At 51.7% G+C, this 16,276-nt stretch overlaps 1 protein-coding gene across 1 annotated transcript; it reads left to right on the top strand.

Annotated features, from left to right (window-relative positions):
- The first annotated feature begins 831 nt into the window (after positions 1-831).
- NKX3-2 (NK3 homeobox 2) lies at positions 832-4,514 on the top strand. Its single transcript, XM_075930723.2, has 2 exons — positions 832-1,606; positions 3,342-4,514. The coding sequence occupies exons 1-2, from the start codon at positions 1,174-1,176 to the stop codon at positions 3,815-3,817; spliced, it is 909 nt and encodes a 302-aa protein (XP_075786838.1). The 5' UTR covers positions 832-1,173; the 3' UTR covers positions 3,818-4,514.
- The last annotated feature ends 11,762 nt before the right edge of the window (positions 4,515-16,276 follow it).

Below are 16,276 nucleotides of genomic sequence, written 5' to 3'. Positions count from 1 at the left end.
GAACCACTAATATAAAGCCATCACATTTTAAATAACCAAAATAATAAAATCGCCGCCGCATCTTAGAAAATTGTTGAAGATGTTTTGAATTATCCCTATAAACCAAGCAATCAAAAGTCTGAAAGGTTTTTTTCCCCTCCCACAATAGAAAGCTAAAGAGCATATGCAGGTTTAATACAGACCCTAACAAAGTATGAAGAAAATAATGTTAAAGACTCTTCCTAAAGCGCCACATTACAGTCGTTCCCTAATTTCGAACGCTGTTTACGTTTCCATTGTCTGGTCCAACTTTTAATTAACCCATCTATTAAAAAGGGGTCACTATATCGATTTCTCAATTGTAACAGCACAGAGGAGGTTGGGGGAAGCGCCCGAAACGCTGCAAAAAGAACGATTCGGGTAAAGTACATTGTTTTTCGCACAAAACGGAAGCTTTGTTTGGGGTGGGTAAAATAAACCTTCATACAGCAAGTGAGCGATCCCATTATAAACGGAACAGCAGGCCGATCCTTTGAACCTCAGCGAGGTTAGAAGGAACAGTTGCAGGGCTGATAGATTTCTTTAAACCCCGTTGGGTTCTGGTACAGAAGATCGCTTGGTAGCGGATAGAAGCTCGAAGGGCGCCCACTGCATGGCTCGGTAGCCCCCGCCCCAGGGAGGAAAGGGTTAAGCAACCTACGTCTGACTCCCTACCACTCGCCCAGCTCGGTCGGAAGACTGACAGCTTCCAGCTGCGGCGCGCCAATCAACTCCCAGGCTGCGCGGGGCGCTGCCCAATGGCAGGGCGGCGGGCTGGGGCTGTCACTCATAGGTGAGGACTGACAGCGGGGCCGGGAGAAAAAGGAGCAGGAAAGAGCCAAGGCGCAGAGAGAGGCAGGGGAAAGGGCAGCGCCGCGAGGGATCCCGCGCCGCAGCGAGCGAGGCTCCGAAGCAGCCCGCAGGCCACGCAGCCATCCAGGCGCTTATGGGCGGGCGGCCCGGCCCCGGCGTGTTAAAGCGACCCCAGCTCCCCGCCGGCGCTCGCTCTCTCCAAGTCGGGGAGCAGGGGCTGCAGCCGCGGGCGGCGATGGAGTCTCCCAGCTGAAGGCTCCGCGCGGGGTCTGGTGCGGGGGCAGGCGGCGGCAGCGCTCGCTTCTGGGTCTCTTCCCCCGCTCCGGCCGGGCCGCGGGGCAGATGGCTGTCCGCAGCGGCAGCGCCCTGACGCCTTTCTCCATCCAGGCCATCCTCAACAAGAAGGAGGAGCGCGCTCACCCCCTGGCCGGCCGGCCGCCGGCCGCCCCCACCGCGCCCGCCTGCTGCTGGAGGCTCTTCGGCCCGCGGGCGGAGGCGGGCGCGGCGGACAAGGCGGTGCCCCGGGCGGCCCCGGCGGCGGCGGCGGGGAGGACGATGGTAGCCCCGGCGGGCTGGGACTCTGACTCGGCGCTCAGCGATGAGCACGAGGGCGGGAGGCGCTCGGAGGAGGAGGGCCCCGGGGTGCAGCAGGGCCCGCCCGGCAGCAGCGCCCGCTCCAGACAGGCCCCTGGTCGGGGTCGGGATGCTCAGCCCAGAGATCCGGAGGAAGAGCCCCCGGGACTCAGTGACAGCGAGATGTCGGCCGGCGTTTCAGGTACAGACGTGTGGGGAGTGGATGGGGCGGCCATGGACCGAGCGCGGCCCTCCAGTGGCAGGGAGGGTAGAGCCTCCCTCCGGCCCTAGTGCGGGCTGCTGAGCTGCGTGGGAGAGCGGGGACTCCCTGGGGCTTGCTGCTTTGCCCGGGTACCCCAAGCACTTGGCGAGGCTCGGGACTCGGGTGTTTGGTCCAGAGAACGCTGCGCCCTCGAGTCCCCAACTCTTGGTGGTGGCCATACCCCGGTATGACGTGGGCTGCGGAGCTGGGTGCGATCGGCCCCCTCTGGTCCCGGTCTTCCTTACGCCTCCTGTCCCCAAGGGCCAAGGACGATCGGTCCCACCAGAGAGCTCCCAGGGTGGCTTAGCTCGGGCATTTCCCAAGGAAGCGGAAGCAGAAGAGCAGTTTCTCTGGGGGGAGGTAGGTGCAGAAGGACTCGGAGAAAGCCCAGCATAGAGGGTGCTGAGCCTGTGCGCGAGTGGGACCCCTGCAAGCTCAGTCACAGTAGCTGGCCACCCGCACTGTGCTCTGGAAGTGCTGATCGGACCAAGGGATTGACCTGCCTGGGCACTGGGAGAACCTAGACAATCCCTTTGCCGAAGTAAATGTGAGGGAAGAAAAGCAGAGCAGACATAGCAGGGCTATTCCCCTCAGCCTTTGGCCTTTATGGACTGGCTAATGGGGGGGAGGGAGCACACAGTTTTACTTGCTGTTTTAAGGAAATGGAAACCTGCCGAGCCTTGCATTTGGGGGGTCGCGCGCCCCGCTGGTGGCTGGAGGCCTCCCTGCAGATTGTGAGAAGTGACCTATTTTCTAGCTGCCTTTTTAATCCCACAGGCCTTGGATCAGAGGCGCCTTTCCCCCAGGGACTTAGTCTTAAAAAGAAGGGGCCAGACCACTGACAGCAAAGAATAATGATGCCAAAGGAGGGGGCCCCTCCGTGCCAGACAAGCCCAGGTGACAGAGGTGCAGAACAGGGCAGTGCAAGAGAGACATGCAAAACCCCAGGAGAGAGTCCCCGTTGCCCTCTGCACAAGGAGACCCTTCTCTCGCCCCAGGCTTCTCAGCCGTTGCTGCTCTCTGCTGTGCTCTCGAAAGACAAACGCCTGGCCATTAGTACTCCCAGGTTACTAGCGTGCGCTCAGGCCTTGGGAAAGAGACCTGTGCGGGACATGTGCTCGGAGCCCTGTCCCAGGGACGGTGGGAGCAGCACAGCAGGCGCTGTGCCACCCTGTGCCCTCCTCCCCGGATAGCTGAGTGCAGACGCTCCTCCCCTAAGTTATCCCTAGGCTGGGAAACGCAGTGTGGCCTCTTCCTGGCTGCGTCTTTTCTCACTGCCCCTGCCATGGTGAGACACTATGAAGCAAGCAGTCCAGAGTCTGAATTGTGCATCGATAAGGAGGGGGTCCGGGTGGCCTGGGAGCTGGGCCTGGCTGGGTGTGGGGGTGTGCAGGGTGGCCTACGGCCTGACTGGGTTGGGGAGGTGGAGTGCCAGATAGTCTCTCCCCCTAGCCTGCCCTGAGCTAGGCGGGGTTGGAGTGTGCAACCGTGCCGTGTGACCTTCCCCGGGAACGTGGCCTGCTTGGGCCTACGCTGCCCTCAGAGCGGTGCCTAGGAGACCTCCCGAGGGGAGGGGACGATCTCCCCTGGTCCTGCCGTCCCTGGGCTGGGGTCGGGGACTTGCTCTGGTGCAGCCTCCCTTGTCCCTGACCCTGCGGCTGTTCTCTCCCCGCAGATCGCAGCCCGCCCGACGGGGAGGACGGAGGCGGCAAGTGCGAGAAGCTGCTGGCCGGGGAGGAGGAGCCGGCGGCCCCCAAGCCGCGGAAGAAGCGCTCGCGGGCGGCCTTTTCCCACGCGCAGGTCTTCGAGCTGGAGCGGCGCTTCAACCACCAGCGCTACCTCTCGGGGCCCGAGCGCGCAGACCTGGCCGCCTCGCTCAAGCTCACCGAGACCCAGGTGAAGATCTGGTTCCAGAACCGCCGCTACAAGACCAAGAGGCGCCAGATGGCCGCGGACCTGCTGGCCTCGGCCCCGGCCGCCAAGAAGGTGGCGGTGAAAGTGCTGGTGCGGGACGATCAGAGACAGTATCACCCGGGAGAGGTGCTGCGGCCGCCCTCGCTGCTTTCCCTGCAGCCTTCCTACTACTACCCCTACTACTGCCTGCCCGGCTGGGCCCTCTCCACTTGCACCGCAGCCGCGGGGACCCAATGAGACTGGCCCGCGGGCCGCCAGGAAACTGACCAACCTCCCTTCTCCCCCATCCCAAGCAACCCCGAGTCCCAGCTGCAGGACTGAATGCACCGGACAGTATTTATTATTATTTTATTTGATTATTTTTATTATTATTGTTATTTGGGTAATTTCCCTTCCTCCCTTTCCAAATTGTGACTTTGGTAAACTCCCCTCCTCCCCACTTCAAGCCGAGGACTCTTGTAATTCGGCACAACTAGTTCATGGTATCCATGTGGTTACTCTCTCCGTGTAGACTCCTTTCTTGTTTCGCTGTATTGTTGCACCGGATTGATAGAGACCCGAATCTGGTGTGAAAGAAACGAAAAAGAAGCCCAGGTCAGAACAGAAGATCAAGACTCCCCCTTGGACTGAAAGGAAGATTGTTTTTCTGTTTGTTGGAGTCCTTGGTCTCCCACATTGTTGCAAACGGTGTGTGCCTTGTATGGTGCTGAATGTAAAGAAGCCTCTTTCAGATGTCCCATGCTCTTGTTGCCCATGTTATTCCTGTTCTCCATGGTCCATGGCAAAGGACAAATGTATCCCAAAAGGGTGAGATGTGTATCAATAAGCCAGACCTCTTTTCTCCCTCCGATCTTTCCTTGGTGGGGGCTAATGGGAGGGAGACGTGACGCGTTTTTAGCACTTTCCAGTTGTATTAAAGTTATTATTTTTTATATTCAATGTGAATATTTCTAGTCAGGCTTTTTAAAAAAAAATCGACGTAATGGGGAATTTAGTACCATTCAGTGCCTTTTCTTTTTTTTTCTTGTCTCTCTCTCTGAATCCATCAGCAAGCCTCTCCTTAAGGGAAGAGGGTTTGTGATAATTCGTGGCTTTTTCCTCTTTTAATGGCACTGTGCACTCAACTTAGATTATTTACTTTAATTGAATCGTGAATGTTTGTTTGTTTGTAAGCTCTCCGCTGTACTCTAATTTATAAACTTTAGTTTAAAACCTACTTCTGTCCGTTGAGTCCTTCCTACGTCTTAGGTAGAATTCTAAATATGCGCGGACATCTTTCGTTTAGAAATTCTCTCCTCTCCTACACGGGCGGTCCCTTTGCCATAACGTTTAATTTCCCTATGTGGAAGACAGTTTAGATTTTGGATGAATCTGAGGACCATGAATGTCAGAGCAATTGACATAGATTTGGCCAGATATATTCAGAACGGTAATCTATCTCTTTCTTTCCGAGTGTTTTATACCTTGACTAGTTAAATTACATTGGTTAGAGGGAGTATTCTGACTGCACAGCATTATAAAAGTCTCAAATATATAAATTCGGAAGTATTTGAGATTGCGAGTACAATTTGAATTTACACGAGACCCACTAAAGTGCAGTTTTTGCCGAATGTCCTTTTGTGCATTGGCTCGTTTAACAACCCAGTCAGCTCTTGAGGAAAGAGGGTGGGCAGCTTTCTATTGTTATTACGTTTGCTAGCCATAGTGAATCCTTCAGACACACAGGCCAAAATTGTTGGCTGAGGGGGAGCGTTTGTACTGAGCAAGCCGTCGGCAGCCCACTTAATAATTTCAACAGAATCATTATTCCAAGTCCGCTGTATTTTTCCACTGACTCATTCCTGTGCGCGCTGCTCACGTAGCGTTCTAAGGTTACTGTGTATGTATTTGTCAATGCGCGTAAAACTGCAAGCCTGGATCGGGTAGGCGGACAACCGCCTTCCAAACTTCAAGCTCTTAATTAAACGACACAGCCCATATAAAAATGAAATAGCCCTTTGGGGCAGCCGCCCTCATTTGAACGGCTCCCCTAAAAGTTCCTGTAACAAATTATACAGACTACAACATGCTGGCAGCATCATTCTGCTAGTGTTTTATTTCCCCTGGAATTGTACACAAGGGAAAAATGCGGGGGGAGAATTTGTGGCTGCGTGAGTGGTGTGTGGGGATGACTGTGTGCTTTCCAGCTAAGGGTCATGGGTTTTCAGAGTATCAAGCGTAAATTAACCGTTTTTACGTGTAATAATTCCACCCACATTCCTATTGGAGTCGGGGACCGAATGCAAGAGAGTCGGGCTTTACTGTTTCATGCAGTAAGGTCTTTTGAAAGGCGGAGACTCTTGGACACGGGGCCGGGCACATGATAATGGGAAATTATTGCCAAGATCTCATCATCGTTTCCTATTCACCCCTGTCCGGGCTGATTAGAGAGACTCCTGTATTATGATTCGCTCAAAAAAGACTCGCTCGAAAGAACCGAAGCAGTGAAACCGATTTTGTAAACAGACCTGAACGCAACTTAATATATTCGTGCCTGTGGACTTGGGTGTGTGGGGACAGTCCCAGTGCTTTCTCCTGGCTCGTAATCCATAAAGCTAAATTGCTAATCAACCTTCCACCCCACCCCGGATTGTTATTATATTCTACAAAGGCTTCCAACATAAGTGTCTGATGTTGAGTTTATGTGCTCCCATTTAGGGCATATGCCCCACCCGCGGAATATACACAGACCTGCATACTCACACCCACGAGAGATTTATCTTCCTCCTTGAAAATACTCGGGGAAGGCCTCCCTTTTTCTGTCCCCATGGCAGGGAAAGGTTGAAATTCTCCACCGGCGAGTTCCTCGGGGGGAGGAGAGACATGGAGATCCACCGCCCGCCCCCAGCGGCTCCCCTGCTCGGAGGTACCTTTCGTCACCCCAGGGAGTAGTTTGCCTTGGCAAGTGGAGTCGGGGAGAGTTTTGTCCTTCCTTGTAAATATCATTTTTCACGAGATCTAGTTTGTAGATTTCTCACGGTAACTGCACAAATATTGCGCCCCCCAAGGAAAGCTCCAGGAGAGGCTGGCGGGGGAGCGATTTGGAAAGAGGGATGTTTTATTTCGAGTATGTCGCGGGAACGAAATTTCTTAGGCCTAAAGTATTTTCTCAGGCAAAACTCCCGTGGACTTCTGGGGTTGCACGTTCCGACTCGGAGCCCCTCTCTGCCACCTTTAAGGTCCCGAGAACTCTTAGTTCCTCTCGCCACACGCTTTAACATTTGTTTCCGATTTTCTTTTCGCGGCTTCAGTTTTTGCAGGAAGGCAGGCACAGGATTTTCTCTTCCTGCACCCAGCGTTGACTGCTAACGCTGTCAGCCCATCTCAAACGGTGTAAATGGTCAGAGCGCCATTAACGTCAGACGAGTGCTGATCATTTACACCAGAAGATCTGGCCCAAGAAGTCTATGCTAGAAACTAAAAGATGTGTTTGGGTTTCTAGGTTTTGTTTGCTTGTTTGTTTTGGGTTTCTTGTTTGTTTTTTGTAGTATTAGATTTGGTTATGAAGGGAAAGAGTTACTTTAAAACTTTATTTTGGTTATAATTTAACGTGTTTTTTACTGATTTTTTAAAATCCATACAATGTTGTAGGGAAATGTAAAATGAAAAGACAATGCAGTGTGTCTCTACAACCATAACAATTACACAAGGCTTTATTTTTGGGGAGCTGTATGATAAAGAGTCATGCTGGTTGTCTTTGTATGCAATACACCTAGTTTATGGTGCTTTTTAATACAGGTAAAATAATACCGAGGATGGTATATATGAACTTATTGTGACGTTTTGGCTTTTTTAAACATCCAGCTATCGAATAATTAAATACTAACATTTCCACCCCTTGTCTTTGATTGAATCTGCTGTTTGAGAAACAGTACATGTGTTTTAAACCAGAACAAAATGAAACTGATCATTCACAAACACCCCCCCCCCCCCTCGTTTTTAAAGTAATGATTTTACGCTTTACTATGTGGAAACAATGTTCCGGCTTTTATTTTCCCTTAAAGGCCAAACTCCGTTATAAATCCAGCGTAACTTCACTGAAGTATATAGAGTTACTCTGGATTTACATCGGTGTAATTGAGAGCAGGACTGAAAATCAGTCCTACATTTCAAAACAAACTTCTTGTTGTCACCAACATTTCAGTGATTAAAGCCCGATGAAGTGTATCCGAAAGACGTGTCCTGCTTGAGATTTAATATCAAAAGCACGACATTTTGCAAAAAATACAATATAATAGTACAATAATACAATAGTGCAATCATTAGTGTGACTACATATCTATAAAGTTTCACTCGTTGACAGAAAACGGTTTTTAAATGACAACGACAGTCGTAATCAGTAAAACGAGACGCCACAACTCGAGAGATGAAAAATCAAATTAGTGTACAATCTATTATTTTATTTCTCTTTGCGTATCTCTCTCTATCCCTATTTCTGTATTGCGCATGGCCACGTGCATAACTGGATATGTTTCCCTGTGCCCATAGAAAGAGATGCAGAAGCATTCATGACAGAAGCTAATCTAACCTGCCAGCCTAAAATGCTAGCAAGAGATCAGCTCTTCTTCGACAAGAAAAAGACACTGACAACTAAATCTCTCCGTCCAACGGAGATTGTGTTTCAATCACATTGAGTCCGAGTTCTCCGCTTGGTTGGAACTCTGACCCGGGCACTGTCCCTTCGCTCATTGGGCCTGTGCTTAAGGCTTCGCTGGAAAACCTTGTGGACAAGAGACCGCACCTGCCATGCTTCCAGGGGGCTGCACGTGAACTGTGATAAGGAATTTTGGGAGCAAAGGTGATGAAAAGGTTAATGGCAGTAACGTGCCCTCTGCCGCTCTATTGACAGGCGAACGGCTAAACACACGGAGGGGGTTTCGCTGGGCTGGGAAGTGCTTTTGCAGGCAGGGAACAATGTACTCGGGGCAGGTTTGCGTTTCAGCTCAGCGGAGTCTCGGGTCACACACGCGTGTGTTTGCTAGCACGGGACAATAAACAGGGGACTTTGATTTCACCTGCGGCTCCTGCTTCCCTTGAGAAGCCTGCAGAGGGGAGACCACCCTTGTGTTGCACACTCAACGCGGCCTCTCCAGAAAGAGCGTATCACCGTTCGCTATCGCACACAGGCTCGCTGGAGTCAACATCTGCATTCCGAAGCTGAGTGAAGATGCGCCAGCGCAGATTACAAGACTGTGTTAATCTGTCCTGCCTCGGGTTCACTCGAATGGGAAAGTTGCCGGAGTGAGGACTGTAGGAGCGGTGGGTCTCCCGGATTCCAGAAACACCTCGATTTGCAGCGTCTCCCGAAGGGGGCATTTATCCGCAGCCTCGGCATGAAAGATTATAAATATGCACTGTCACACATTGTTGAATCGGCACAACCGAGGAGTCACTGGGCGCTTGCAGCATTGAGCGCAAACGGGCTTAAATGTCGTGTTGAACATCGCCCTCACTGCAAAAGGGGGGATTGTTAACGGTTGTGGGGATAAAGCCCAGATGTAGTTTTCGTGCAGCTTATAAGTAACAAGGCACTTGGGTATCAATGCCAACCCTCCGGACACAGACTGGGGTATGGAACCAACCTGCCGGAGCAGAGGGAAGGGCACGTATCCACGTTAAGGGTTATTATTATGAGCACTATTTATCATTCCACTGCTGATTTGCACATCAGAAATAATAGCCGCCAAGTTATCGGGGCTTTTAAAATTAAATTACATTTGCCACGGGAATCTGTTGTACTAGCTGGGCGCATGTGTAAAACTTTTAAAAACAACACGGGGGGGGGGGGGGCTCCGCTAGTTCTAGCAGCGGGTCTCATTCAGGCACCTAGAAGCATGAGTAAACAGAGATGAACTGCGCCTTGTTCTCAGGCGCTCACCAAAAGTACACACTGCAGGACCCGCTCATTCCGGAGGGAAGGACTCTCGGCCACACGCTGCGGCCAGCCTGCCTCGTTCAAAGCCGGGACTGGCAGCAGCAGGGTCTCATCCGAACTCAGTGGTGGAGATGAAACATGGGAGGGGAACTGGTCTCCAAGATCAACTCGACCAGGGCCTGGACTGGAGCTTGGAAGTGAATGAGTAGCCCCCGCAGCACAGGTGTGATGTTTTCCACAGCAGCGGTCGCCGCGCAGTACACTGGCAGCCGCGCTCTGCGCTAGCTGATCTTGCTCGCCTTGCCAGGGGCGCTCCAGTCCCACAAAGAGCGATCGGGCCCGCAGCGCAGGATACCGCGGTGGGCTCACTCCGGCAAGGAAAGGGGGCAATCTGAGCACCGAACTCAGTTACAATCCAAAAGGAGACGGCAAATACACGGTCTCGGGGAGGGGGGGGGGGCGCTGTGAGAGGGGCAGGAAGGGTAGGCAGCCACCTCCTCGCCTGGGCACCAGCACCCTGTGTCCATTCGATGCGCTGTGAACGTCCACCGATTTGCTTTCACCCATGTTTCTGGCCTGGCCTGGGCACAGTGAAGCAAAACCCCCTCGCCTTTAACTTCAGGTGAGAGAGCCGGGCACACAGACCGCAGCGCACACTGCTCCGTTATCTTCCCCAGCAACCCCCGGGGCGTACAACGCTGGCCTCAGACCCCTACCAGAGAGAGCCCTCAGAGCCTTGTGCGCTGCGATCGTCTGCCAACAGTTGCCCGCAGGGAGGCGGTGTATGCCCCTGTATGCCCCTGGAACCATCTGGGCTCACTCAGAGGAGCGCAGCCAGCCAGTGGCTGGTCGTTGTGCTCGGGCCTATTCGAGTCCACGGGAGAGTCCTGCACAGCCGGTGGTGTCCGAACAGGTCTAGGGATTTCGGCTGGCACAGAGTCCGCATGGGCACCTACTCCCTGCTCCTAGCTTGGAGGAAATCAGCGGCCCGCGTGTTGTACTACTCCCAAGCCGGATTGCAGGGGCCCAAGGACCCCTCACTGCCCAGACAGAATCAGGGCTACTTAGCTAGACCCTGCCCAATCTCTTCCCCCACCTCCAAAGGCTAGAGACCGTCAGTCATTTCAAGATCTCTCCTATTTCCGCCTTGCAATGATGCCTCCCAGGGGCAGGGCTCTGCTAGCAGTTATCTCAGCACAGAGACTGGACAGCGATATTCATTTTTTAGCCACAGTTGGGTTTCCTTGAAGATACAAGCCCCTTCCTTGCCTGGCTGGCAGACTGGGTGTCATTTCCTTGGGAACTCGTCAATATCGCCTCTTGCTTGCCTGGCAACAGAGGACAGCGGGAGAATGATCCAAGGCAAGCCCCGGTTCCTTCCCCCGGGCTCAGCACCTCTGACTTCCCCGGGCAGGGAAGTACTTGGTCTGGGAATAGCTCGGGTCTCCCATCTGAGGTGCAATGTGTTAAGCCCAAAGCCCTCTGCTCAGCCAGGAGACAGGTTTGTGACGATTTAAATCCCCTCGCCGCTGCCTCCTTACAAACCAGGGCGAAGTGACATATACACAGTTGTAGGCGACGGAGAGTTGCACTCCCGGGCGCGGTTTGTGGTTTTCATCGAAAATCTGATTCAGGAGCAGGGAGGCCAGTTGCCTTTAGGGCTCTTGCGTGACTCTCCTTATCTCCTATTTATCTCCTGCCGTTACATATACACTTGTGTGCGGGGCCTGGGAACATACCTCCCCTTCTTCGGCAGGAAGAGCTCAGATTTGGGATGGGGGGGGGATCCCCAACAGATTTCCCCTGTCTCTCTGTTCCTGCGACTAAAATAATAAATAGCAATTGACGCCGATCAATTAGCTACCTGCAGCTGTAGAGCGCCCCTGTATTTACAGCTTGTAAGTGGCTGTAATAGACTCCGTGTGGACACCCCTGTGCCACACGTCCTATGGCCAGCCCCGGCTTGATGCCCCGCTGGCCAGACAAAGCGATCATTTATTAACGGAATGGTATAATCGGGGCAAGGTTTACAGAGCCAAACCAGGAAATGAAAACACGCTCAGAACTCCGGTGCTGGTTTTGAAACAAGGGGGCTGAGGCTGCGATCGGTACACTGCAGCCTTGTCATGAGCAGCTGATTGCAAAACAAAATGGCGATTTACAATTTAGGAAGAATATTAGTAATTAATGGCAATCACGCTAATTGCAAGGATTTCTTCGGACCCGAAATCCGAGCCAGGCAATGGCGAGGAGTCGGGAGCAGCAAACAGAAGTCTGATTTTCAGCTCCCTGCTTCTGGGGAGAGGAGCCCTAGGAGGTGGAAAATCCTGATGCAAATTTGACGAACAAAAATTAAGGGTGGCCACTGCAATAGTGGTAGTAGGAGAGAACCGATAAGTAGGGATGAAATGCTGTGGCAAGAACGATTATTTGTGACTTCTTGGTGAACAACCCAGATTTGAAAACGAAAAGAATCAAAACTAAAAAGTAAATATTTGTCCGTTGGATGGTCACTTGCCCGGAAGCTCATGTTCTAACGGAGAAGCTACCTGGTTTCCTAATCGTAATATCGAGGTAGGCTCCCTTTTCATTGGCTGCACAAGAGAATTCGCAAAAATAACGGTTGTATAGGGGCGTAACAGGCAGATGAAATTGTGGATTAGCCTTTAGACGGATCCCTGGGGGAAATTGATAGTTGACTGGAGTTTTTTTAGCAAACAGAAATACGGACCAAGTCAGATCGTCTCATTTCGATTTCGAAAACGTTTAGAGAAGGAGAAGTATGTTACTTTTCCATCTGTGCAGCTATAATACACGCGGATTCCCTCCTTTCCCGCCCCCCCCCCCCCAAACTGGCTGGTTCTTCTTTTTTATGGGGTTGCAGAGTAATAGCAAATGAAAGAGAGAAAGATGCATTTTAGCTATTACAGAATTTCATAGAATCAAGCGTGATTTATAGTCACTAAATTAAACTTAAGAACAAAGTGGAAACAGCTGGATCTTTATACGGCTTTATATAAATATTTTCCAATAACTCGAGATGGAAAAAAAAGCTTGCCCTGATTTGCCTATTGTAAATACTAATATTTGTGTGTGTCATATCCCTTGGCATTCATTTTCATTTCCATTCACTGAGATTAGCATCTGAACTCTCAGTCTAGCTGTTTGTGCATACAACGAACAGGAAGTGTTCTTTGCCTGTTTGTTCTCGTTCTACATTACAAACCAAAACCAAAAATCCTATCGATTTCCATTGCACAAACTGAAGCTCGGGCTATTGGTCTGATTTCAATGTGGGATCTTGCTTGAAAATCCATAGGAGAACTGAAGGCCTATACATTAAGAATGCGTCTATACTTGTAATGTTTCCAAAACATTCTTAAACATCAGGTTAATTGCAGTGCGATCAAGCGACCTATGTGAGGTATTTAGAGAAATGAAGGGGAGAGAAATATACAGCAATCGGACCGAAGTAATTGCATGATTAAAATAAACGAGCGTATCTCATGGTAACTGCACCTCGCTCTACTTTAAAAAATAGGTTAGTCTCTTTCTAAAAGAGATAATCATGGCTGTCGTTATTTCAGGCATATTTTCTACTAAGCGGGAGATCCTGGCGACTGAGTTTCAAACATTTTTCAATATGTTCCCGCAGAAGGAATGAGGAGGATGGGTGTGGGGGCGGAGGGTGAGGGGGAAGGGTGCCTGGCTGTAGCGCAGGGAAAGTAGTGACATTTTCTAAACGCACCTTTATTGCCACCAGTCAGAGGAAGGGGAGCGGATGTGAGCTCAGGCGATGGGGCGGGGAGGGGGAAATGAAGGCCTGTCAAAGACTCCAGGTGGTGGTGATGTGCCCCGAAGAGGGCAGCTTCCCGCGTGTCCTCAGCCAGTCGGGGTCCGAGACCTTGTCTGTCTCCTTCCCTTCCTCTGTGTGGAAACCGCCCTGGAAGAAGGTGCAAGGCAGCCCGCCCTGTTAGCTACGCTGCCTGTCCCGCGAATGCTTGCCAGGATACAGCGCCCTTTCTCCCTCCTTGCAGTACTAGCTGCCTTGCGGTGTCCAGGACCCGCCCAGCCCTCCAGGTGATCCCCATCCCACAAGCGCAGGCCCTGAGCGATGCGACTGTGTCCTGTCCCAAGGGGGCGGGACACCCAAAGCTGCTGCCCAGACTGTCTGCAGCGTGGCCGGATCGAGCGCTAGAGGGGCACGTAGGAGCCCTAGAGGGGCAAGGCCACCGCCGGCCGCGCCTGGGCTGGGGGGCTGGCGCTGGCCCGGGCTTAGCTGCGCTGAGCGCCGCTCCGCAGTGAGCAAAGCCGCCCCCTCCCGCGGCCCGCCAAGCCTGTCGATTCGCAGTGTGATTTCGCACGTCAAGGGTAATTTCTTTATACAACTTAATGGGCGCGGCTTGACATCCATAATGAGCGCTAATCACTCAAATTATTTTCGCCAGCGCCCAGACATGTTCCAGTTGCGGTGACAGATCACGTTTCGCCTCTAATGACGGCCAATTACCATTTCTAATTCGCCGCCTTTTGACACCCAAATCCACCCGCCATATGTGGATAATGGGGCCATTGCAGCGGGCCGCTCTGCAGCCAGCGCACCCCTCGCTCCCCCCGCTGGGCCTGCAGCTGGGAAACCAGCCTGGAGCTGCTGCCACCGCAGGCTGAGCCGCGGCGCCAGAGGCCAGCGCGCAGTTTGCGTGGCACTGTTGTGCGCTCACCCCGCTGCGCGCCCCTTGCGCACGTGCGTGAGAAAGCGATGGGCGCGCGAGACCCCTGAGCCGCCGCGCTCCGGGCTGGGAAATACCTCTCGGCTCGTACCACTGGCAGTCACAGTGTCCCCTGCCAGTCTGCGGTTGTTCAGACTTAAGTGGAGGCGGCCCACGATAATTACCTGGGCTCACGGGGTTCTCGGCGCGGGTTTGTTTTGCTTGGGTCCCATTCCCATCCCAGCGATAAGTGAAGACTCATGGTGCCCTGCGTGCAGCAAAGGGCCTCTGGAAGCGGAGCAATTCCCCAGCATTAGACAGGCCCGGCGAGCAACAATAAAGGTGTGTGGAGGATAAACCCTGGAGTGATGGCTCGCCTTTCCTTCGGCTCCAGGCCCAGCACCGATCTGCTGCGGAGGCTTTGCTCTGTTCGCTGCCGGATGGACAGGGCTCCCTTCTGATAATCTAGAAAACCCGGACTAGGAAGTCAGCTCGAAATCGAAATTCGTTCGGATCCTTATTTTCTGAATGCACCGTTATGCGCTAGAGAACAAGCCATGCCCGCGTGCTTCCGGCGGGTGAGGAGAGAGAGTCCAAAACCCGAGTCAGAAACACGCTTGTCTTTCTGCTGATTAGCAGTGAGAACTCGTGGACACGGACTGTCAAAGAGCACAATAGCCCATGAAGGACTCAGCGCCACATTCCGTCATTCGCTATCCATTTTCTATTTTGCCCCTAGCTGTTAAGCGTGATCTTTGCTGTCGTGTATGTTTTTATCATATTCGTTTGTTTTGCAGTAGGCCTAGCAGCTCTAGTCATGGAGCAGGGCCCTCCCACAGAACACAAACATGGCCATTGGCTCTGTTAGGCACCGATCAAAGTAAACTCAACAAACACAAAATAAAAGTGAGATCAGCCGCAGAAGTTAATGAGAGCAGGATCAGGTCCCTGCTTCAAGAGGATCAGTCTATACAGATTAGCAAACTGAAAACCACAGCAATGTGGTATCTTATAATTACACAGATCACTCACTCAGTGAAAGGTTATAAGTCGTAGACATCTTTCTAGAGACTGTAAAATATAAACAGGACCCGATCCTGCTCCTAAGTCAGTGTGAGTTTTGCCTGAATGAAGAGGGCGGGGTTCTGCCCAAGATTGCCATTTGGCTATATTTAATCTGTTTTCCCGGGGTTTCGGATTTCACTGTGTGGTTTCTGAACCCCTAACTGCCCGCGTGCATATACTGCATTTATTATTCAATATCTTAATGCCAGTAAGTGCAAAGATCTCTAAAATGACTCGATCACTTGAAAAGTTCCGTAGCAACTAAATCGCGCCAAATGTGTTTATATTTTAAACAATGTCTCTCAAGTTTAGGGGTATAGAAAGCATTAACGTTTAAGAAACTTGCCGTAACAGGAAACATTTGAAAGTGTGGGTCCCAGTTCTTATTGTTAACACTTTTTAGACCGCAATCAGCTGAGGATATTACACTCCCACCGGGCAAAATCCTGCAATCCAGTCTCCGGCAAAATTATCTATTCACGTCAACCTCATCTCAAAAAATAGCACAGGGCCTAGCTGTACAGAAAAGAAGCCCAGACAGAGGCCAAAATAGATCGAAGAGTGAATGTGTTTCTATGTACACCGATGCATTTTAAAAAGGAGCCTACCATGTCACAGCATCGCTCGGGGTTTTTTTTTTAATTAAAGGATTTCGGTGTATTGCATTTGCTTCAGCGGCTGTAGCTCTTAAGAGGGGGGGGAGATTTTTGGAGCTATCGGGGCAGAGGGTAAAAAAAAGGGAAGTTTAAGTTGCTGCTTCACATTCAGCCGTCTTGCTAAATGTTTACCCGGATCGACTTTGACATTTGCTCCTTGGTGTCTCTTTTTATTGCACCCTCTTCAAAAGCACTGGTCAGAAACTTGTGAAACCATTAGAATCGCACGTTCAGTTTAGATGGAAACTAACCGAGGGCGCTACGGGAAGTGGAGAGGAGTCAGTGAGGGAAAGAGGCTGTGTCCATTTGACTGTAACAGCAGCGATGGATTAGAATCTCTCTGCGCCCCTGA

This window comes from Pelodiscus sinensis, chromosome 4 (assembly GCF_052426305.1).
Source record: "Pelodiscus sinensis isolate ZL-2025 chromosome 4, ASM5242630v1, whole genome shotgun sequence".
In the NCBI taxonomy this organism is placed as follows: domain Eukaryota; kingdom Metazoa; phylum Chordata; order Testudines; family Trionychidae; genus Pelodiscus; species Pelodiscus sinensis.
The sequence above is the reverse complement of the archived record's forward strand: the minus strand, read 5'-3'. Positions and strand labels throughout refer to the sequence as shown.

What these genes read in the sequence shown, in the direction of transcription:
- NKX3-2 (XM_075930723.2), top strand. Translation starts at nt 1,174, where the DNA reads ATGGCTGTCCGCAGCGGCAGCGCCCTGACGCCTTTCTCCATCCAGGCC. An exon ending in GATGTCGGCCGGCGTTTCAG is followed by an intron (nt 1,607 to 3,341) that starts GTACAGACGTGT and finishes CTCTCCCCGCAG; the next exon opens with ATCGCAGCCCGCCCGACGGG.